This window comes from Tasmannia lanceolata, unplaced genomic scaffold, assembly GCF_043159265.1.
Source record: "Tasmannia lanceolata isolate RefF3 unplaced genomic scaffold, GAP_Taslan_0.1 ptg000018l, whole genome shotgun sequence".
NCBI classification, from domain to species: Eukaryota; Viridiplantae; Streptophyta; class Magnoliopsida; order Canellales; family Winteraceae; genus Tasmannia; species Tasmannia lanceolata.
In genome coordinates, this window is record NW_027518695.1 from 34,785,906 (window position 1) to 34,809,934 (window position 24,029).

The 24,029-nt window shown below is 42.1% G+C and overlaps 1 protein-coding gene, 1 long non-coding RNA gene and 1 pseudogene across 2 annotated transcripts; all 3 read right to left on the reverse strand.

The window, feature by feature from the left end:
* Positions 1 to 2,714: 2,714 nt before the first annotated feature.
* Positions 2,715 to 11,383, reverse strand: LOC143851295 (uncharacterized). Its single transcript, XR_013236281.1, has 2 exons — positions 11,091 to 11,383; positions 2,715 to 2,977 (listed from the first exon to the last, which is right to left on the reverse strand). It is a non-coding gene; the product is annotated as an uncharacterized LOC143851295 (long non-coding RNA).
* A 5,669-nt stretch (positions 11,384 to 17,052) lies between these two features.
* On the reverse strand, positions 17,053 to 17,649 carry LOC143850308 (uncharacterized). The gene has a single exon (XM_077359566.1). It carries the CDS (start codon positions 17,647 to 17,649, stop codon positions 17,053 to 17,055), a length of 597 nt encoding a protein of 198 aa, XP_077215681.1.
* LOC143850309 (uncharacterized) lies at positions 17,646 to 22,813 on the reverse strand (annotated as a pseudogene).
* Between the last annotated feature and the right edge of the window lie 1,216 nt (positions 22,814 to 24,029).

Genomic DNA, 24,029 nt, shown 5'->3' on the forward strand with positions numbered 1-24,029 from the left:
TGGAAAAAATGGAAGCGCCAGGTAATTCATCCATGAGTTCATTGATTGTCGGGATAGAGAATCGATCCTTAATGGTGATCACATTCAAGGCCCTACAATCCACACAGAAGCGCCAGGTATTGTCCTTTATTTTTACCAACAAAACAGGGGATGAAAAGGGACTTTGGCTTTGGACAATTACACCATTGTGTAACATTTCTTGGACTAATCTTTCAATTTCGGTTTTGTGAAAATGGGGGTATCTATAAGGTTTGACATTGACAGGGGAAGAACCAGGGAGTAAATGAATTTGGTGGTCTATGGCTTGATGAGGAGGTAAGGCAGATGGTAATTGAAAAACATGGGTAAAACGATGTAAAAGGTCAGTAATAGGAAGTGGAAGATCAAGTGGAATTTCAGAAGAATGACTTTCTTGGATGGGAGAAGAGGGGGAAGAGCTGTTAGTGCAAATCAACTGATAACAAGTTGCAACGAAGTTGGCTCGAGTTAAACTCTTAAAGTGTGCTGCCTTCAGGGGATAGGGGTTGAGTTCAGGTTCACCAACTAATTTGATTGGGTTGTTTTTCCTGTAAAATTCCAAGGTAGACTCTTTATAATTCGTTAAAACTGGGCCTAGTTCAGCCAGTCATTGGACTCCTAGCACAAGATCAGCACCTTTGATGGGAAGAATGAATAGATCAAAAGTAAAATCATGAGATTGAAGGGTCAGCTTAATGTTAGTGCATTTTCGGTCACAGAGAAGGGTATCACCATTGCCAATTACAACTTTGAATGGTGGGGTAGGTAGAATAGGCCAATTCAAGGTTTTGACAATTCCTTCTTTCACAAAATTGTGGGTGGATCCACTGTCAATTAAGACATGTAAAGAATGCCGGCTATTGATCCTTGTAACTCGAATTGTGCTGGGATTTATTTGTCCAACCAGGGCATGAAAGCTGATTTCAGCAGAGTTCTCTCTCATGGTCTCAATGCCAATGGAATCTGGAATATCAATGCTGTCTTCCTCAGAAAGATTACCGGATTCATCATCTACAGTTGTGAGATGGTATAATCGTTTTTGACACTCATTTCCCACCGTATACTTTTTTCATCACAAAAATAACAAAGGCCTTTTTCACGTTTAAGCTTCATTTCCGCAGGTGTTAATTGCCTTGTTCTTACTGGATTTTGGTGTAATGGAGGGGCAGCTATGGATTTGAATGGAGGATTTGGAGGTGTGGGTAACAAACCAGGGCTAGTATTAGCGGGTTGAGGCCAAGCAGGTTTCCAAGATCGTCTCATGTCATCATATTTCTGTTCACAGATCTTAGCCAAGGACATTGCTTGTGGTAGAGAATTAGGTTGCAAAACCGTTAATTCCCTTTTAATGTCAGGCTTAAGACCAGAAATGAAAAAATTAATGAGAAATGTCTCAGGAAGACCACTGACCTGATTTGAGAGTTCTTCAAAACGAGCTTGGTAATCATCCACAGAAGTCTGTATAAAGAGATGGCCCAAAACGCAATTTGATGGCCTCAAGGAATCCTCGCCATGAATTGAGTAATCGATTGGCTTTAGCGCATTGAAACCATGACAGAGCAGGGCCTTCAAGATTGAAGGAACAGATCAGTAACCTCTGATCCCCCGGAATGCTATAGTAATTGAAGAATTGTTCAATTTTAAAGGACCAACCGATGGGATCAGTGCCATCAAATTTGGGAACATCTAATTGGATGAATTTGCTGAGGTTTGGAGAGATAGCTAGAGCTCCTTCTTCCGAACTACTGGTAGAATTATCTTCAACGGTTGTGCGTTGAAAATAAGTTGTTGGTGGATGAGTCTGTAATTGCTTGATCATGGCAACGAGCTCGTTGTGTTGTTGGGATTGGACCTGACGTAACTCATTGAGTTGTTGTTGATAATGCTTGAATTGCTCGTCAATCTTAGCTTGGGCACGAGTTTTATCAGCCATGGAAATATGGAAGGAAGGCTCAATGAAAGCGCCAATGTTACAGATCTGAGAGATTTCAGATCTGCTCAGCTAGGGTTTCACAGAGAAAGAAACAGAGGAAGATGAAGAGAAGAAAAGAAAGAGATGCAGGGAAGAAATTGTTCTAGATTATTCTTATTCTTAGCCAATGAGGGTGACTCTTCTTATAAGGCAAGATGTCACTTTCAGTTGGTTACAATCTACTGACACTGATTGATTCCTTTCTTAACTAACGTATTCTCTCTTTGCTTACTACTAATTACGCTATTAACTACTTCTAATTATTCTTTGATCCTTAAGCTAATTAGAAACATAATCCTTCATCCATCTTGGTTGTTGTTTAACCCTTTCTGTCCTGTTATGCTTCTGAATCTCCTCTTTATCATTACTGGGTTGAGCCGGATTGCTATCATAGAGGTTCAATCCCTCCATTGCTTACACCCCTGGCAGCACCAAGACCACATTTTCATGCACAGGACATTACCAGTACTCAAGTCCGGGTCCAAAAAAATTCTGGTGCACCTATCAGAGTAGTACATTTTTCAACCTGATATGGGCCGAGTCAGCTGAGCCCCCCAAATCTGATTTGACACCCCCAAGTAAACAAGTATTAGGTGGTTTACTAGGTGGCTCTTACGAAGCAACAGAGTAAATGGCATTTCTTCCTTAACAATACCAAAGTATGATGAATTACATGGCCAATTTGCATCATATTCAGCTAAAGCAAACTGCTTAATGACACAGCTAAACTGGAATATGAGTTTTCTCATTATATATGGATGTGCTACGGACTAACTGATAAGAAGTTGTTCCAAAGATGAACTCTTTGGTAAATCATAATATCAGAGCACAGGGGATGAAAAGAAACTAAGAAGAAAATATACAAAGAATCCAGCTATGAATATCCCACCATAGATAAAAGTTTGATATGACTGCACTGGAATCTTGTATTCAATTTCACAGCACCACATCTTCTCCTTCTCTGTTGCCAGTACACGGTCCGCAAATCTGTTGCAATACAGAAGGAAAAAGGAGTGTCATATAGATAGAAAAAGCAAAAGCAAAAGAAAAAGAACAACAAAATGGCTGATCTTAGATCTAGACTACTTAGGTTGCTGCCACAACACAATAAAATTGTACAATTTCAGTCAGAAAAAGTATATGTAGACCCAAAAGGTCTAAAACTTCTTAGGAGCTTCTGCCTCGAAAGATGCTATTTATTAAAAGATAAATCATGTCAAAAAACCCAAAGCTACTTCTTCTCTCACTGCCTCTACTGTGAACCAGAGAAGCTACAAGATCATTATCTTTGACTTTTTAGATCTCATTACTGAAAGAACTAAACAACAAAAATAACAGCGAGAATTTCAAATTAAACTTGCCTTTATGTTCTCTTTAAATGAATGAGAAACAATAGAGAAAACAAAAAGTTGTTCCTTTAGTGATAATTCTTTTTTTTCTAGCTCATTAGTGGTAGAGGATCCACGGATTTGGGTGCCGAGTTCAGATAGCCAAAGTGACATGCCATTTTGGGATGACAATAGCCATCAGACATGCCATGTTGGAAACTGACGTCTTCCACCACCTCTAAGAGCTGCAAACTTGGAGAGATACTTAATACTATATTTTTGAAGGGGAACAATCACTTTGAAATGGTTGCAAAGGATCAGAAAATGGAGATCGAGTTAAACTATGGTGATTGTACAGTTGGCTAGACAGACCACCATTCCGCGGCTTCAATTCGAGTAAGAGCTTCCCAACTTTCCCACCCAATTTGACATTTCCATGTGTCCTACAAGCACCCAATAGAGCCCCCCCCCCCCCCCCCCCCAGACAGCTGCAATGGGTTCCATTGGCGTTGTCTTTATAAGGGCCTGTCCTGCGTAGGATCAGAAAATGGAGCTCAAGTTAAACTATTGTGAATGTACAATTGGCAAGACAGACCAGAAGCGAACTTGATTTCAAGATAGATGTGGGTTATGTTTCTCTTAGGGACCTGTACGGTATCGGACCTGGGCAGAACTACATGATTTTGATCTTACACTAGATGCTTTGAAAACATGATGGTCAACTAGCAAATGGATCTAGCATGAGGTTGTAGTCATATTGATAACATAGTTTCATAACCAGTTATACTTGGTTTTGTAAGTGTAAAAATCGCACCACATGAGAGTTCAATGATGAGGCTCCTGTGGTGGCAATGGAAGAAGTGACAAGTGATATAGGAGGAGGAAGAAGAAGGACGAAAGAGTTTTTGATTTATCAATAGGTGCCCAAACTGATAACGCTAAAGCGAAAAGAGGAGATAAAGTAGAGGAGCTGAGTTCCATCGATAATTGCCTCCAATTGGAATGAGGTAAATTACTGAAAGAATGGGATGATATCTCAAGGGAGGAAATAAGTTGGAGGTATCAATCCAGGGCCCTATGGCTTAAAGAAAGAGACAAAAATAACTCATTCATTCATAGAATGGAATGTGCAAGATGAAGGATCAATGGCATCAATCCTATTGAACATCATGGGAGACTAATAGAAGAGAGGAAATTGAAATAGTTAAGTTATATCTGACTACTCCAAAAGATTTTAAACAAGAGAACAATAGTGGCGACCCAAGGTGAGGGGATTCTCCTTTGCTACCTTACCATCTAGCAAGGAGGAATGGTTGGAAAGAGCATTTGAGAAAGAGATAAAAAAAAATTTATTTTTTGTATGGAGATGGATAAAGCATCGGGCCTGGATGGTTTTCCTATGGCCTTATATCGCACCTTCTGAGAAAAGGTTAAAGAGGACTTATTTGCGGTATTTGTCGAATTTTATGCAAAGATTGGCAAAGGTGCAAATTTGGCATTCATCAATCTAAATCTAAAGAAAGGAGCATAGGAAATTAATGACTTTAGGCCAACTAGACTCACAGCATGTACAAAATTATTTCTAAAGTTTTGGCTAGCGACCAAAGTAATGGGCCTTCTAATATCCCCATATCAGCGATCGTGAAAGGAAGGCAAATTTTAGATGGAGGTTTAATCACTAATGAATTTATAGACCCTAGAAAAAATGGAAATGATTATAATGTATTATTCGCAAAATCGACATGAAGGAGATTGCTGATTTTTTGCACAGCACTCATGATATGCTAATGGAGGAAATTGAAAGGAAGAACATGGGATGGCAAAGGAAATAATACAATAATTAATGGAACAAGCAGAAACTATGAAATTGTCTTCTCATCATCCTCGACTATCTGTTAAGCGTCATACTACTAGATAATCATTTTCATTTGTTGTTGCTTGATCTTTTTTACTCTTTTATCCCTGAATGTCATTGCAGGGTATTATTTCTATGTTAACCTTCACGAGTCAAGATGTTTATAATAAGAAATATATATATATATATATATATATATATATATATATATATATATATATATATATATAGAGAGAGAGAGAGAGAGAGAGAGAGCATGCATTTGCTGTGCTTGAGCACAGAAACAGCGTGGGGCCACATTTTGGGTGGGATCCAAAGCATTCATTTGATGGGCCCTTTCATGGGTTGGTGTCCATCAAAAATTAGCTCCATTGGATCACCTTAGGGTGTCCATTTGTGGGGCCAAAAATGGACAGATTTGTGGACAAACAGTATCTGTCCATTTTTTGCCCCACAAATGGACACCCATTGGTGATCCAATGGAGCTGATTTTTGGTAGGCCCCCCATTCATGATGGGGCCTTCCAAATGAATGCTTAGGATCAACCCCCACCCCCCCAATGTCCCCACCCCCCTGTTTCTGTGCCAGAGCGCAGATAAGCCTAGCTGCGCTCGAGAGCAGCAACCCTTTTCTCATATATATATATATGAGAAAACGGTTTCTACACGTGTTTAGAGAGTTCTCTACACATTAGTAACGTCTGTCGCACCTTTTAACAGCAGCCCTTAGATGTTAACATATCTCAACCATACGTTTAAAAAACAAAAATGAGGGCATCGAACAACAAAGCTCAAAACGGAAAAAATATCTCGTCTCCTCGTCTCTTTCTTTGAAACCCTAGCCTCAAAATCCTCACTGGTTTTGGTGAAATCCTCGCCTCTCGCCCTCGTTTCGCCCTCATCTCCTCGCCTCTCCTTCTCGGGTTTCCACCTCCCTCCCCAGGTAAGGGTTTCTCCACCTCTTTCCTCTTTTTCCTTTTTGTTGTACGCTTTTTTAGCTTCATTACTGTGTCAAAGCTGGTTTTTGGAGACATAAAAACAGGATTCTTCATCTTCCTGGGTTTCGGATCCGTAGAACATAAAAACTGGTTTTTATAACACCTAAAAATGGTTAGGGTTTGTTAGCTTCATTACTGTTTTTTGTTGGAAAAGGCTGAAAAACAAGGAAAGAAAAACTCCATTGAAAATATGAATTTTTTTTCCTTGTTTTTTAGCCACTTCTCACCCTCTACCCATTCATGCCCTCCCAAATCTCTCCTCCCATCTGCCCTAACCCTTTCTCTCCACCCCTTTCTTTCTATTTCCATTTTTTTATGATAAAAGAGGGAGAATCGGGCCTAAAGAAACCCGGTTTTGAGGACATGTTTTAAGCCTAAAAAAACCTGGTTTTTAAGCATGCAAAAAATCAGGTTTCCTTGTTTTCCACTGTCTCGGATTTGGATTTTCATGCTTTTCATTTGCACACTTAAAACTTGGTTTTTTGGGTACCTAAGCAAAGCCCCAAATTGAGAAGTATATAGAGTGGAATCCTTCATTAAACAGTGAAGAGATAGCTCCTAAGGGTAAATCAAAACTAAACTGTCATAAATTGATATAACCCAAGGTAAATGGCTCTAAGTTCCTAATTGTTTGGCTGGGTTAAAAGAATTCTGGCAACGATTCTACCTTGTTAAACAACATTATCGAGAGTGGGTGGTTTTTAATTGGTTCAAAAATCTTATAATTAAGTTTGGCTGCTGTCATTAATCAAGAAATTGAAAGGGCTTTCACTTGGATTGGTTGTGTCTCTCCTCATGATGATGCATTGTTCAAAATTGGTGTTACAATGAAACAATGGCAGTGTCTCTCCTCATGTGTCACTCCTCATGATGATGCATACATGTCTTCTGATTTGCTATTGCTTAATACGTCATCCTTGATTCCCTGAATTTTTCTTTATATATACGTAACCAATTCTTTTACTTATGATGAAATCCCTGAATTTTTTGTACAGATAGTTAAGATTAATCGATGGCGTCATCTATTGAGAGTGAATTGTAAGTGTCAAAAGAAAGCCTGTATCAGAATAACTAAGTCAAATAAGAATGGAAACTGAGGACGACCCTACTACACATGTGGATTCGTTGTAAGTAAAAATTCAATACATTTCAATACGTGTGATTTTATTTCTTGACCAAATTTCAAATTCCTAAAGCTCATACATCACACAGGAACTTGGCATCAAGAAGTGTGAGTATTTCCGTTGGTGTCAAGATGATGTTGACGACAATGAATTTCGTTTGAGGAGGGACAACATGATTGCAAATCAACGTCTGCAAAGGTTGGAGAGCGAGGTTGCCGAATTGAAGGTGTTGGTGCAACAGGGACGTGAAGCCATTAAAGTGTTGGAAAGGTTGGATAATGAGGTTGCTGAATTGAAGGTGTTGGTGCAATAGGGACGTGAAGCCGTTAAAGTGGTCGAGAATGCAACTGAGTGGATTAAAGTTATGGGTGTTGTGGGTTTTTTCCTTGTTGTTTTTTTTATGAATGTAGCACTAAGTGAGGTGAGAAGAATGAAAGAGTCTTCAAAAGGTTTGCTAGCTAAAACACTCGCCGCATCATCCTTATTAGTTTCTGAGGTACCAGTACCGCCCTCGTCATTATCAACCCAACCTAGCGGTTCCTCTTCATCACCCTTCTCTAATCTATTTCCCTCACCAACACATAACCTATCGGCTTGCGACAATGTATCATCAGCCATAATTAATCTATTTTCATCAACCTCCACAATAGACAGCCCCAACAGATCCATATACTCTAAAGGAGGATCAAAAAACCTGAAGATGCAAGTGATCGACCATACAAAACCAAAAAACATTAGATCGAGATAAACATGTAACTTCAAAATTTAGAAAATTGCAAATTGATGAGATAAGTAAGTAAATAGAAACCGTAAAGATGAATCTCACACCAAAAACCACCATCATAAGAAACCAAAAACTAAGAAGTCTATATAGTAGCTACTTATAGAAAGCATTGGTTCATCTACAACTCCTATTACCACAGAGTATCATAGATTGGGTTAAAAGTTTTAGACAGAGATATAGGGTCCATAATACACCTCAAAATAAACCAATCATCAGTATAATACAGTTGTGAAACCCTAACCAAATCTCCATAAAATAGAGAAAAACACATTAAAAAACCAACATCACAACCCAAAAATCATTTATAAACAATATCAGTGGAGAACAATATTGATTGAAAAAAATCAGTTGAGAACAATATCAGTTTGAGAACAATATCAGTTGATGACAATATCAATATCAGTTCAGAACAAAATCTATAAACTCATATTGTTCTCAACTGAAAATAAAATCCATCAACTCATATCATTTGTGAACAATATCAGTTCAGACAAAGTAAAGCGATTCTTCGCTTAAAAAACCCCATAGACCCACAACTCCAAACAGTAGATGGAAAAATCTTTGCTGGTTTCATTGCCTGTAAGGAAGTAATTTACTTTGCTTAAAACCCCATACCCCATACCCCTATAACAGAGCTTCTATTATGTCTATTCGACACAGATTTTTTGTCAGGCATTTTTACAAGTAGATGAAGCCGGCATTTTTACAAGTAGATGAAGCCATGACAGATTTTTTTTATCCCACAAAATCTACACACGATTTTTTATTTTTTATGATAAATTAGTTTGAGGGGTGGAGAGAAAGGGTTAGGGCAGATGGGAGGAGAGATTTGCGAGGCAACGAATGGGTAGAGGGTGAGAAGTGGCTAAAAAACAAGGAAAAAAATTCATATTTTCAATGGAGTTTTTCTTTCCTTGTTTTTCAGCCTTTTCCAACAAAAAACAGTAATGAAGCTAACAAACCCTAACCATTTTTAGGTGTTATAAAAACCAGTTTTTATGTTCTACGGATCCGAAACCCAGGAAGATAAAGAATCTTGTTTTTATGTCTCCAAAAATCAGCTTTGACACAGTAATGAAGCTAAAAAAGCGTACAACAAAAAGGAAAAAGAGGAAAGCAGTGGAGAAACCCTTACCTGGGGAGGGAGGTGGAAACCCGAGAAGGAGAGGCGAGGAGATGAGGGCGAAACAAGGGTGAGAGACGAGGATTTCACCAAAACCAGTGAGGATTTTGAGGCTAGGGTTTCAGAGAAAGAGACGAGGAGACGAGATTTTTGGGGTTTTTTCGTTTTGAGCTTTGTTGCTCGATGCCCTCATTTTTGTTTTTTAAACGTATGGTTGAGATTTGTTAACATCTAAGGGCTGCTGTTAAAAGGTGTGACAGACATTACTAATGTGTAGAAACCGTTTTCTCATACTTTTCTCATATATATATATATATATATATAGAGGAAAGTGAAGCTACACCGCCGGCTTAAAATACAATGGACCCACATTGTTTTGGTGATCCAAAGAATTCATTTGATTGGCCCTCACATAGATAGGGTGTCCACCAAAAATCAGCTCCATAGGATCATCCCAACCCTACGATTTGTGGAGGCAAAAATGAACGTGTAAAAACCTTCAAAAATTTGTCCATTTTTGCCTCCACAGTTTGAAGGGTTGGGATGATCCTATGGAGCTGATTTTTGGTGGACACCCTATCTATGTGAGGGCCAATCAAATGAATGGTTTGGATCACCAAAACAATGTGGGCCCATTGTATTTTAAGCCGGCGGTGTAGCTAAGTTAGCTACACCGGCGGTGTAGCTTCACTTTCCTCATATGTATATATATATATATATATATATATATATATATATATATATATATATATATATATATATATGAAACTTCAGGCATTTACAATGAAGCTACAATCTTGACGTTATGTATAAGTGAGGGAATACAAGGCTTGGAATGTAGGATTTTTCAATAGTTGTATTGTTATGGATGGAATCAGTGACCACAACAGAAGATGAATATGTACTATTACATGTCAACAGATGGTTGATGCACCCATCGTTAGAACTTTTCTGAAGCCTCTCCTTAAGTTCTTGTTTCACGCTTCAAAATTGCATTTGGGTCATTTCTCACATTTTTTTAACCTGGAAAAAATGGCCCTGGGGCAGACAGCAAGATGATTTGAATTGAACCAAACCATGAGAAGGACTTGCCGCCCAGCCTCAGATACAACTGGGAACCACCCACTTCATGGACAACAACGTGGGAACCACCTCTTCTGCAGCCACAACCACAACCCCTCACTAGCAAGCTGCCGCAGATCTCTAACCCAAGGAACAAAATGAAACATTACAGCCCATATGGAGAGAAGATACCCGGAGGCATCGAAAGCTGCAACTAAATAACATCCACAGTTCAATCCGGGTAGGAATCTTCACCGCCCAGAAACAACCCCTGCTGTAACTGAATAACAACGAACATAGAAAATCCGCAGCCCACGGAGGAGGTGACTCCATCTCAATGCATAAGCAGGACAGCAGACGCCACCGAACCCTTAGAAAAAATGAGGAACTGCCGAACTAAGGCTCCACAAGACCCAGCAACCAGCTGAGGGCTCTGCTCCCCCCGCCAATCAAGCTGCACTTCATTATAACAAGTGGCTGAAAGTAAGGAAGCTACCTTGGTGATCTAGACTAGGCGGTGGAATCAACATATAGAAATGCAGATCTAATCTAAATCATAACTTGAAGAACAGATCTCAAATTGCTCATGAAATTGTGCAGAAATTTAAGAAACTAGGTTGTTTTTTTATAGAATTAGGGCTGATTTCTCTAAAAATTCAGATATAAGATCTTTATTCAATTTCCAAACTCAAATGAAGATGAAATCTACCAACTAACATACGAACACAAAAAAGAAATTGGATAAATCTAAAAGAATCGAAAGAAAACACAAGATAAGAGGAATGAATTATAGATAAATCTCAAAGAACCAGAGAGAAGTATAAAACCCTCGTGTGCAACACATTCAGGCACGGATTCGGTACAACGGTACTGATCTGTCCAATGAGGCTTACTCGGAGCACGCCATCTCAAGGGCCGAGGATCCAACATTGGCGAACTGCTCTTCTTTTCCCTGGGAATTGTCTCCAAGAAACCTCCTCACTCTCAAAAATTACATTTCTTTCAAATGAACAAAAACTAACTAATCTCTACCTCGTCGCCACTATTTATAGAAAATCCCAGCCTTTATATGAAAACCTCGGTACAGACTACGGAGCATGATTTTAAATTTCGACCGAAATTTCGGTCGATAATGAAACCAAAATCAATTATACCCGAAACGGTAGTTTATTTCGGCCGAAATCAAATTTCGAAATTACGTTTATCCAGAAATTTTATCGAAATTTTAAGGGATTTCACAAAAAAATCTCGATTTTTGATAATTATTAATAATTATCCCGAAATTTAGGAAATTTCAGTAAAAATTTTGAAAATTTTGGTCAAAATAAACTACAAGTTAAAATAGCTGTTGAATTGATGTCGTCGGATATTAACCGAAATTTCGAAATTTCCACAAAAATTTCAGTTTCGGTGACGACCAGAAGGCATTCCGAAACTGAAATTTGAAACCACGGTACAGAGACACTCATCTTTCCACTTATTACAAATAAACCTCTACACATCACATATGCACTTATGGCCATAGATACACTTGTACACACAAACATCACCTACACCACATAACCACGTGCACATGCACAATATTTTGGGTCCACAACCACCCCAAATCTCCATCGTTGATCTACACGTAGCCACTACATAGGCTCCATCTTTTGCTTGCCTTATCTTCAATACGGGGCTATCTAGAGGGGCCAACGTCCAAATCAAACTCCTCCCCTTAAAAAAAGCTTGTCCCAAAGCTCAGACCTTTTTACATTAGGGAATGAAGTACAGCTTCAAATTGAGACCACTTATTGTTGCCCAATAGAATAATTTTTTTTTAAATGGTATGTCCAAGAGAATGATTATTACCATTTTAAACTTTATTCCTAAGATCAGCATGATCAGTATCTTGAGCACACTCCTGGCTGTCATAATTCCACAGTAGTGGCTCTAGTTACAGCTCTAGCTTCAGACCACATTGGTGAAATTGTTTCAGTAGATCTAGTGGAACAAAAATTGGGTTGCCCATCCTTGTTTTGATACAGAATACTCAGCTGGTTTCCCTAGTAAGACCTACACCCTACTCATCTCTTTCTTGCTCAAGACAACCTGCACCCCATTCATCTCTTTCTTGCTCAACACTTGTAAAGGATAGCCTTTGTATAGGTACAATTTTCTAATGCTGATTGTTCTGTAGTGCGGAAACAGGATCCAACATCTGAGACGCTGAAATGCCAAGGGATCTGAGCAAGTGACCTAAGGAATTCCTAGTGGATCCAGCCCCACCATTTGGTCCCCAGATGCAAACACCGATTACTTTCCACAATAGATGCAAATGTATCAAGTGATGATGTCGTTGCCCATACCCTCCATACGCAAGATCTCTAACGACGGAAATCGAAAATGGTCACGGGACACCAGTCCTGCACGACTGTTCACACCACATGGAATCAAAAGGGACTGACCTGTAGCTGGGATTGGAGGCTCCGGCACTGAATATCCGATCAACCACACCGGTTAACATGTTTAAGCATAAAACACAAGTCACATTGAGGGCCTTCTTTCAGCATTGGTCTGAGCACAAGCACAAGCAATTTTCAACACTACAATAATCTCCTAGATACGTTCATAGAACAGCCACCTATCAATCAATAGACCTTTTACAGAGAATCACCTTCAACTTGAGTTGCTGTTCTATTGTGGTATAACAGTTGGAATGAACCAACATCATGAGCTAACAACCGAGAGATGAACACCATGGACAACAGACTGAACGAACATTCCAGCATGTATAGGAGGATTGAATTAGACATAGGGAACCTAGACTTCGATTACAGACGGAAAGCAAGCATAGAGTGCTCAGGCTCTAAATGATTCCTGCAATGTTCAACCTTCTGCAAGGATGGTGTTAGGCCTACAATCGGTAACAGATACGGCAGTGACGTAAGAGCTGAGCTGGAGGACCTGAGGAGCTGAAGTAAAGGAACTAAGTCCTGCACAAGAGCGCACGAGGTCAGAAGACCAACCCGGAGTCGTTGCTCCGGACGGGCCCTTCGACACTCAAGTCAGTATGAGCAGGAGTGCAGAGCCAAAAATTTAAGAGTAGTAGCTTAGAATTCATTACCCCTTACTTTGAGCCTTGAGAGGACTTTTATAGAGGGAGGCCTGGGGTGGTTGAATTACCTACCCCAGGATAGGTGTTGGCCCGTCTGTGGGTTTAGGTTTACCTACTCTCAGGTAATTACCGGATTACCCCAGGGCAGGTGTCGATTTCGTGGTGGGCCCTTCCGGGGCCACGTGTCGACAACTCATTAGTTGTTGTTTTTCATACCCCATCAGTTGCCCCCCAGTTCTCCAAGTCATTGTGATGATTTGGGGAAGTATGAGACCGTGCTCTGGAGCGGCCGGAAAAATGAAGCGAAAGGATCTGTCCGGGCAAGCCATCTGAGCGGCCTGGGATGGGCAGAAACTTGGAGTGAAATCTGTCCGGCCAAACCATCTAGGCGGCCTGGAACGGGCAGAAACTTGGAGTGAAATCTGTCCGGCTAAGCCTTCTGGGCGGCCTGGGACGGGCAGAAACTTGGAGTGAAATCTGTCCGGCCAAGCCTTCTGGGCGGCTTGGGATGGGCAGAAACTTGGAGTGAAATCTATCCTGCAATCTGTCCGGCTAAGCCTTCTGGGCGGCCTGGTACAGGCAGAAACTTGGAGTGAAATCTGTCCGGCTAAGCCTTCTGGGCCGCCCGGGACGGGCATAAACTTGGAGTGAAATCTGACCGGCCAAGCCTTCTGGGCGACCTGAAATGGGAAGAAACTTGGAGTCAAATTTGTCCGGCTAAGCCTTCTAAGCGGCCTGGGAGGGGTGGAAACTTGGAGTGAAATATGTCCGGCCAAGCCTTCTGGGCGGCCTGGGATGGGCAGAAACTTGGAGTAAAATCTGTCCGACCAAGCCTTCTGGGCGGCCTGGGAAGGGCAAAACTTGAGTGAAATCTGTCCGGCTAAGCCTTCTCGGCGGCCTGGGATGGGTAGAAACTTGGAGTGAAATCTGTCGGCTTGAGATGACCAGAATTTTGTCTTTTAGCGAATCAAGCTATATCCTCTTCGGCTTGAGATGACCAGATTTTTGTCCTGTAGCGCATTGCGCTATATCCTGGTCGGCTTGAGATGACCAGAATTTTGTCCTGTAGCGAATCACGTCGAGTCCTTATCACCTTCAGATGACCAGAGTTTTGTCCTGTAGCGCATTGCGTTATATCCTGGTCGGCTTGAGATGACCAGAATTTTGTCCTGTAGCGCACCGCGCTATATCCTGGTCGGCTTGAGATGACCAAAATTTTGTCCTGTAGCGAATCATGCCCAGTCCTGGTCGGCTTGAGATGACCAGAATATAGCGCAATCTGCTAAGAGACAAAATTTAATTTTGTCTTGTAGCGAATCACGCCAAGTCCTGGTCGGCTTCAGATGAGGAGAGTTTTGTCCTGTAGCGCATTGCACTATATCCTGGTCGGCTTGAGATGACCAGAATTTCATCATGTAGCGCATCGTGCTATATCCTGGTCGGCTTGAGATGACCAGAATTTTGTCCTGTAGCGCATTGCGCTATATCCTGGTCGGCTTGAGGAACGGATGAACTAGAAACTGATCCAGGTCAGCCATTTCAGGTCGTCCATCTCAGGTCGGCTGAAAAACAGATGAGCTACAACTTACCCTTCTTCAGGTTAAGTTTTACCCACGCGTGATATCCAGTCTGGCTGGAGATGTTCTGAACGGCTTAGGTCGACCAAGATTTTGAAGTGAAATATCATGTCCGGCCATGTATGCTCTGAACGGCTTCGGATGACCAAGTTTTATTGAACTTGGGTTTTTGGAAGGGTTTGGTTTTCTGCCCGGGCCCGTTCCTGACTAGAAGTGCGCTTCCGATCTTTGTGGAGACGAGCCGGGGTTAACCAAGTAGCGAGTACCCAAATTTAGGCGACCTGGGTTTCTGAGCAGGTTTGGTTTTTCTGTCCGGTCTTATTCCTGACCAGGAGTGCGCTGCCGGTCTTTGTGAAGACGAGCCGAGGCGAACCAAGCAGCGAGTACCCAAGTTTCAGTGAACTGGGTTTTTGAGACGGTTTTGTTTTTCTGCGTGGGCCCGTTCCCGACCAGGAGTGCGCTCCTGGTCTTTGTGAAGACGAGCAGGGGGGAACCAAGCAACGAGTACCCAAGTTTTAGTGAACTGCGTTTCTGAGATGGTTTGGTTTTTCTGCGCGAGTCCGTTCCCAACCAGGAGTGCGCTCCCGGTCTTTGTGGAGACAACCCGAGGCGAATCAAGCAGCAGTACCCAAGTTTTAGTGAACTGGGTTTCTGAGATGGTTTGGTTTTTCTGCGCGGGCCCGTTCCCGACCAGGAGTGCGCTCCCTGTCTTTGTGGAGAAGAGTCAGGGGGAACCAAGCAGCAAGTACCCAAGTTTTAGTGAACTGGGTTTCTGAGATGGTTTGGTTTTTCTGTGCGGGCTCGTTCCCGACTAGGAGTGCGCTCCCGATCTTTGTGGAGACGAGCCGGGGCGAACCAAGCAGCAAGTACCCAAGTTTTAGTGAATTGGGTTTCTGAGATGGTTTGGTTTTTCTGCGTGGGCCCGTTCCCGACCAAGAGTACGCTTCCAGTCTTTGTGGAGACGAGCCGGGGCGAACCAAGCAGCGAGTACCCAAGTTTTAGTGAACTGGGTTTCTGAGATGGTTTGATTTTTCTGTGCGGGCCCGTTCCCGACCAGGAGTGCACTTCCAGTCTTTGTGGAGACGAGCCGGGGTGAACCAAGCAGCGGCATGATTTGAGGAACTCGGAACTTTGCAAAGAAGCAGTAGCCTTTTTTCATTATCCACACAAGCGTAATTATAATGGCATCCGCTTTTGTGTCGGGCGGCAGTCTATTGATAGTATTTTCTGAGGTCTTCGACGGGTTCAGTCACCTGGGCTTCGTCTCTCATATCAAGTAGCTCAATCGGCAATGATTCTGATGCATTTTTGCCTTTGAGTGCCATGGCATAGCACTCCCTAGACTGTGGTTGATCTCCTCTGACTTCTCCCACGCCGTTTGGCGTTATCAACTTCATTTTCTGGTGATACGCTGAGGCGACTGCACGGATGAGGTTCTGGCCTCGACGTCCCAAGATAGCGGTATAGACCGAAGTTGCCCTCACTACGAGGAAGTTGACCATTGTGAAAGCTTAACAGGGCGGTTCCCCGACGAAGACTGGGAGTTCACTCGAATGCATGGTAGTAGAGAATGTCGACCGAACTCCCGTTGTCAACGAGGATCTTCTTCACTTCTTAGTTCGCGACTAGCATGGTTATGACCAGGGCGTCATCATGGGGGAGTATCGAGTTGTCGAGGTTCGCGTCTGAGAAGGAGATCTCGTTCTCTGTCCTCATCTTCTTGCTGCACGTGTGCACGGCGTTGACTCTGCGTGCGTAGGCTTTTCGAGCAGCAGATGATGTACCCCCGGCGGCTGGTCTGCCCATAATTGTGTTGATGACCCCCTTGGGCTGGGATCGGTGTATCTCTGACTATGGACTGGACGACGGGGGAGATTGGTTCCGCACAGGAAACGGTGGGGGTCGTTGAGGGCTTTGGCCATGAGGGCTTCTCCCCTTGCGCTCTCTTCCGTCGCCATTACTTTTAACATACCTTTTCAGGTACCCCCGATTAATCAGCAGCTCGATTTCTTCCTTGAGTTGCCAGCATTCATCTGTGTTGTGCCCGTGGTCTCTATGGAACCTACAATACTTCAACTTGTCTCTCTTGTTTCCTTTTGAGATCATCCTGGTTGGCTATCTTACGAATTCTTCTCCCTCGATTGCGGCCAGTATGCTTCTCCTGGAGGTGTTGAGGGGGGTATAATTCTCTTCCCTCCTCTGCGGGGATCTTTCTCTTCTCGGGGCTTTATCATCCCTACGCAGCTTGGTAGGGTTATTTTCTTCAGAGGTCCTCCTCCAGTTTGAATCTAAGGCTGCCAGAGTTTCCTCCACGGCCAGGTACTCCTCGGCTCCAGCCATCAGATCTGCCAGTGAGTGCGGGTTCTGGAGAGCTATTGATCGCCGGAAATCATTAGACTTCGCGCCTGCTAGGAGCTCATTTACTGCGGCTGAGGGGTCCAAGTTTGGCACCTGGAGGGCCTCCCTGTTGAAGCGGCTCACGAATGTTTTTAGAGGTTCATTATCCTCCTGCCGCAAAGCCATCAGGGATGTTGTTGTTTTCTTCGGCCTCCGGCTGCTCATAAAATGGCGGACTAGGTCGTCCCCAAAGTCCTCAAAGTTGCTAATGGAGTTCGGCTTGATCCTCGAGTACCAGTCCCGGGCTGCACCGGTCAGTGTGGCCGGGAATGCCTTCCAGAGGAATCCATCAGAGGCACCGTGGAGGAGCATCATAGTCCTGAACGTCTCCAGGTGGTCCACAGGGTCGGTGGTTCCGTCATAATGCGGAACCGTCGCCATTTTGAACCCTTTGGGTCTGGCGCGTTCATAACATTATCGGTGAACGAAGGTTTCCTTGAGTACGTCTTCACAGCGGGCCGGCCTTGATCCTTTGCCATCTCTTCTATACGGTGGTCTATCTCTTCTATCCTCCGTAACATTGGGTCAGCCCTCCGGTCTGCTCGGCCCAACGACTTATGTTTCTCTACTGAGGGGCTCGCGGTAGAGCCGGAGTGACTTTCAGGACTCCTTCGATGATGCGGGGATTTTTCCCGCGGCGCTCGGTCTTCCTTAGCTTGATGCTTCTGCGCGGAGCGAGATCGTGACCTCTGGCGGTGGCGAGGCTCTGTATGGGCCTGCCTGGTTCTGGAATGATGGACTCGCCTTGTGGAGTGGTGGGTCCGGTTTCCACTAGGGCGCGCTGGCTCTCCCCTGTGGGCACTCGACCTTTCCTGTACAGGTCGTGGGGCCTCTGGGGGATGCTGGGGAGGCGCTTGGATCAGATGTTGGTATTGATCGACAAGAGCAGTCATCTGTTGGAAGAGAGCTTGCACTTGATCCGGAGTGGGAGTGGGATTGAGGTGTTCTGAATGAGCCGGGCTCTGCTCTGCTGTTGCAGAGGGAGCTACTACATGCGAGGCGATTCGGTCACTTCGAACCCGCGAGGTACTACAGCTCGGGTAGTTCGTGCAGTCGGTACCCGAGTACTCTTCCGCCCTGCCATTTTGTATAGGGGATTCGAACAGCTTTTAGTTCGGGTCTCACGGATGGCGCCAAACTGTTAGGCCTAAAATCGGTAACAGATATGGCAGTGACGTAAGAGCTGAGCTGGAGGACCTGAGGAGCTGAAGTAAAGGAACTGAGTCCTGCACAAGACCGCACGAGGTCAGAAGACCAACCCGGAGTCGTTGCTCCGGACGGGCCTTTCAACACTCAAGTCAGTATGAGCAGGAGTGCAGAGCCAAAAATTTAAGAGTGGTATCTTAGAATTCATTACCCCTTACTTTGAGCCTTGAGAGGCCTTTTATAGAGGGAGGCCTGGGGTGGTTGAATTACCTACCCCAGGACAGGTGTCGGCCCTTCTGTGGGTTTAGGTTTACCTACTCTCAAGTAATTACCGGATTACCCCTGGGCAGGTGTCGATTTCTTGGTGGGCCCTTCCGGGGCCACGTGTCGACAACTCATTAGTTGTTGTTTTTCATACCCCATCAGAAGGCAACAGGTAGGAAGAACCCTTAGAAAAGAAGCCAGCAGGTATGTCCCCTGAACTGATTGCAGACAAGATCTCAGCTGTAAATGCCACCAATGAGGCTCTGCATTGCACGAGGATCCATCTGAAGGTCTTTCTCATATGCTTCAATGGACATAGAAATATTGCTTGCACCTCTGTAAAGAACACTTAAGTGGGATTTGCAACAACAGCTTTCCCAATCATCCTTACTGCAGCATCTATTTTACCTCAACCAAAAACTCTTCAATTTTCCTTGAATTTCTTCCCAACTGAAACCTCCACAAGACCACTACCCCTGAGGAAATTTTCTTCTCTCTTAATCAAGAATTTGCAAAACTACAAGATTGTTTAGCGAATGTTAGAAGCTTGGCTTGATAGTTAAAGCCATCTGATAACACTCAATAGATTTGTCAAGATTGTCTCTGTCTTAGTATATAACGCCTAGATTGTGAAACACCTCCAAACAATTGGGATTAAACTGTAATGCAAGTTCATAGAAAACAACTGGCATTTCAAACTTCAACAGTTCACTGTATGCAACTGCAAGCTTATACAGTGCATTGGCATAGTGCCAGTTGTAATACAATTCCCTTTTGTACTATGCCACACCTTGGCTGATGTCTCCCTCCAGTTTTACATTTGTTCCCAAGTCTGCCAAAGTTATGACCATTTTATTCCTGCCTACCTCAAAGTTTGGAGACACAATTAAACATCTCTCATAGCAAGCACCAAGTCTCCACGGTTATATATATATATATATATATATATATATATATATACAGGGAAATGATTTCAACACAACTATGTTTTGATACAAGACGCTCATGTATCTTGACTTTTAGCATTTCATTGTGAGTAAGTACTTTTTGGGGACCATAAAAACCCTTTTGCGGCTCTTTAAACATAAAAGACAAGAAACATGAGAGTCGGGTATCAAAACATGTTTGTGTTGAAATCATTTCCCTATATATATATATATATATATATATATATATATATATATATATATGAGGAAAGTGAAGCTACACCGCCGGTGTAGTTAACTTAGCTACACCGCCGGCTTAAAATACAATGGGCCCACATTGTTTTGGTGATCCAAAGAAATCATTTGATTGGCCCTCACATAGATAGGGTGTCCACCAAAAATCAGCTCCATAGGATCATCCCAACCCTACGATTTGTGGAGGCAAAAATGAACGTGTAAAAACCTTCACAAATTTGTCCATTTTTGTCTCCACAGTTTGAAGGGTTGGGATGATCCTATGGAGCTGATTTTTGGTGGACACCCTATCTATGTGAGGGCCAATCAAATGAATGGTTTGGATCACCAAAACAATGTGGGCCCATTGTATTTTAAGCCGGCGGTGTAGCTAAGTTAGCTACACCGGCGGTGTAGCTTCACTTTCCTCTATATATATATATATATATATATATATATATATATATATATATATATATATATATATATATATATATATAAGAATAGAGTTCCTAAGGTGTCACCTCATATAGCTTATATGAGGTGGCGCTTAAAAACATAAGGGGCCTACTTTGTTTGGGGTAATCCAAACCACTCATTTGAAAGGCCCTTAGATGGATATCGTGCCTACAAAAAATCAGGTCCATAGGATCATCCTAACCCTTCCATTTATGGAGGTACCTACCTCAAAGTTTGGAGACACAATTAAACATCTCTCATAGCAAGCACCAAGTCTCCACGGTTATATATATATATATATATATATATATATATATACAGGGAAATGATTTCAACACAACTATGTTTTGATACAAGACGCTCATGTATCTTGACTTTTAGCATTTCATTGTGAGTAAGTACTTTTTGGGGACCATAAAAACCCTTTTGCGGCTCTTTAAACATAAAAGACAAGAAACATGAGAGTCGGGTATCAAAACATGTTTGTGTTGAAATCATTTCCCTATATATATATATATATATATATATATATATATGAGAATAGAGTTCCTAAGGTGTCACCTCATATAGCTTATATGAGGTGGCACTTAAAAACATAAGGGGCAGCTTATATGAGGTGGCACTTAAAAACATAAGGGGCCTACTTTGTTTGGGGTAATCCAAACCACTCATTTGAAAGGCCCTTAGATGGATATCGTGCCTACAAAAAATCAGGTCCATAGGATCATCCTAACCCTTCCATTTATGGAGGTAAAAAATGGGCATATTTATGGAGGTTTATACCCATCCATTTCAACCTCCACAAATGGAAGGGTTAGGATGATCCTATGAAGTTGATTTTTTGAGCACACCCTATCTATGTAAGGGCCTATCAAATGAATGCTTTTGATCATCCAAACAAAGTGGGCCCCTTTTGTTTTTAAGCGCCACCTCATATAAGCTATATGAGGTGACACCTTAGGAACTCTATTCTCTCTCTCTCTTTCTCTCTCTCTCTCTCTCTCTCTCTATATATATATATATATATATATATATATATATATATATATATATATATATATATATATATATATAGAGAGAGAGAGAGAGAGAGATAATAGAGTTCCTGAGGTTAACCTCACATAAGCTTGTATGAGGTGGTCCTCACAAAACATACGGCGCCCACTTTGTTTGGATGATCCAAACCATTCATTTGCAAGGCCCCATCATAGATAGGGTGTGTACCAAAAATCAGCTCTATTGGATCATTCTAACCCCTTCAAAAGTGGAAGGAAAAATAGGCAGATTTGTGGGCAAAAAGTGTCTATCCATTTTGCCCTCCACTTTTGGATGGGTTAGGATGATCCAATGAAGCTGATATTTTGTACGCACCCTATCTATGATGGGGCCTTTGTATACACACACAAGCATGTTGCAACATGCTTCAGCATACATAAGCCTCTGCAGTGCAGCCCTTTCACAGCAACTAAGAGCCAAAATATATTGCATCAACTCAGAGTAAACCACCCAAAGGTTATCATGAGAGGAAGCATATTGGATATCGATTTTTAGAGCTTCATAATATTTGTGCATTCCTTCCTAAGTGATTCCAGCTAGCTTCAAGCTAGATCTGTCAAGACAATTGTTAGGTGTTCGACAGCTGGTTTGTAAGAAGGATCTGCCTTTAAAGCCTTCTAATATGACTCAGTAGACTCTCACAGAAAACTACTTTCGGACTCTTCCCAGTGTAATACACAAACCCAGGGAATTTATTTGGCAGCTTTGAAAATTTTGTTTCAGCACTTGAAATTTGCATGCGTAAGGACTGCTCAACAGGGAATTTCTGATACAAATATGGAAGTACTAACTCTATGATACAGGTCACTAAATCACTTCCCTTTTGTGTACAAACTATGGGGACTGGTTCAGGTGCTTACTGACTGATATATAGCCTTTTAAAAATCTTGGTTGAGAGGAATTCCATAGCCACAGATTCTACAGTCATGTTAAAAAGGAAGAAATCTAGTGGTCTTTTTGACAACTTCAGACAAACATCAAACATGCAATTTACCTTCATCTTTTATAGCTATTAGATGAGTTATCGGTCTGAGGGTATACTGGTCATTTCATTTCACTATGTATAACCCTAGGGAAGTGTAACCTATATATAAATCATATTGGTGAGATGGCCTGATCTCTCTCTCTCTCTCTCAACTTTTCTCCATCATCATGTTATCAGCGCCCTAGCGCCCTAGGGTTCTTAAGTTCTCATGTACCTTTTCTTTTCTCTAGCATTCTCTTTCTTTTATTCCGAACTTTAAAAAAAGGTTAATCGTTCACATGAACAATACCACATGAATAGTATCGCTACAGTACACCATGAACAGTATTATGCTACAGTACCGCTTGAATAGTACCGCTACAGTAACACATGAATAGTACCACATGAACAGTACCGCTACACTGTTCATGTGAACAAGAACCCTAGTTTTCTAGGGTTGTCGGAGGGCAATATATAGTGCATCATTGGTCGCCGTCGTCTTCATTACGTAAGCCTCCACCACCGTCGTCTTGATGCCGTAAGTCTCTAATTTGTATGTATGTTCTTTGCACTACAACAAAACTAGGCTTTCCCTACCCATTCTAGTTGTGTCCGTAGGGAAATACACCATTACCCTACGGGCGTTAATTCCTCCGTCCGGATATAATTTTTACGTACAGTTTATATAGTAATTCGTAGGTAAAACTGAACACTTATGCATACGGTAACATTGTACCTACGGAAACGACTTTATTCCCATAGGGATATGGTATGTTTTCTCTACGGCTAATTAGATATGCCTGTACATATATATCTAATATTTTCCCCACCGATTTCTCAATTTTAAGTCTCTCGCGCGCACTCGAAATTCCCCCTTGCATTTTGACCTAAAATCGAGTACCAACCAAAACAAAGCTCTCTTGCCGTTTTCTCTCTTCTCCCTCACTCTCTAAGAAAAGTTCGACCACAACCCTCTAGCCCGAGTTTCATTCTCTACTAAATCTCTCTCCAAAGAAGAAGGTTTTCTCTAGGTGAATCTTCAACCTCTCCTATGCGAAGAAAGAAGAGGGTTGTAAGCCCAAGTGTTCCCATGATTTCATACATTCACCTTTTCCTTCTTGTTTTGATGCTAGCAAACTCCAATTGATTAGCATTTATGGACTACTGTATTGCTTTGAGATGTTGTGCTCTATACAAGAATTTCATATGTCATATCGTCATTACACAACTCATCTCAACACATGGCTTGTGGATCCGCACACTTAATGATCAAGAACTTGCACTCACGATGAAGACATCACCAGTTGGAGGATGTTCAAAGTCAAGAAGCTCAAGTTCAAGATCTCACAAGTTGCCTAGCAAGTGTCAAGAAGAAGCTTGGAGATGAACTAGCTATTGGTGACACCTTATGTACCTTTCAACATGTATTGAAGATTGAAGGAAGTCACAAGAGCCAAACAAGGTCAAGAAGTTCACTCACAAGCTGAAGAAGTCCAAGGAAATGTAAAGGAGCAAAGACATTCCAAGAAGAGTATACACGTTTAGAATGTATTTTGAGTCCTCTTAATTTTATTTTTAAATGCACTTTCAAAAGGTTTTCAAATGGTTTCATACTTAACTTTTTATATCTTTGGAAATTATCAACA

What these genes read in the sequence shown, in the direction of transcription:
- LOC143850308 (XM_077359566.1), bottom strand. Translation starts at nt 17,649, where the DNA reads ATGATGCTCCTCCACGGTGCCTCTGATGGATTCCTCTGGAAGGCATTC.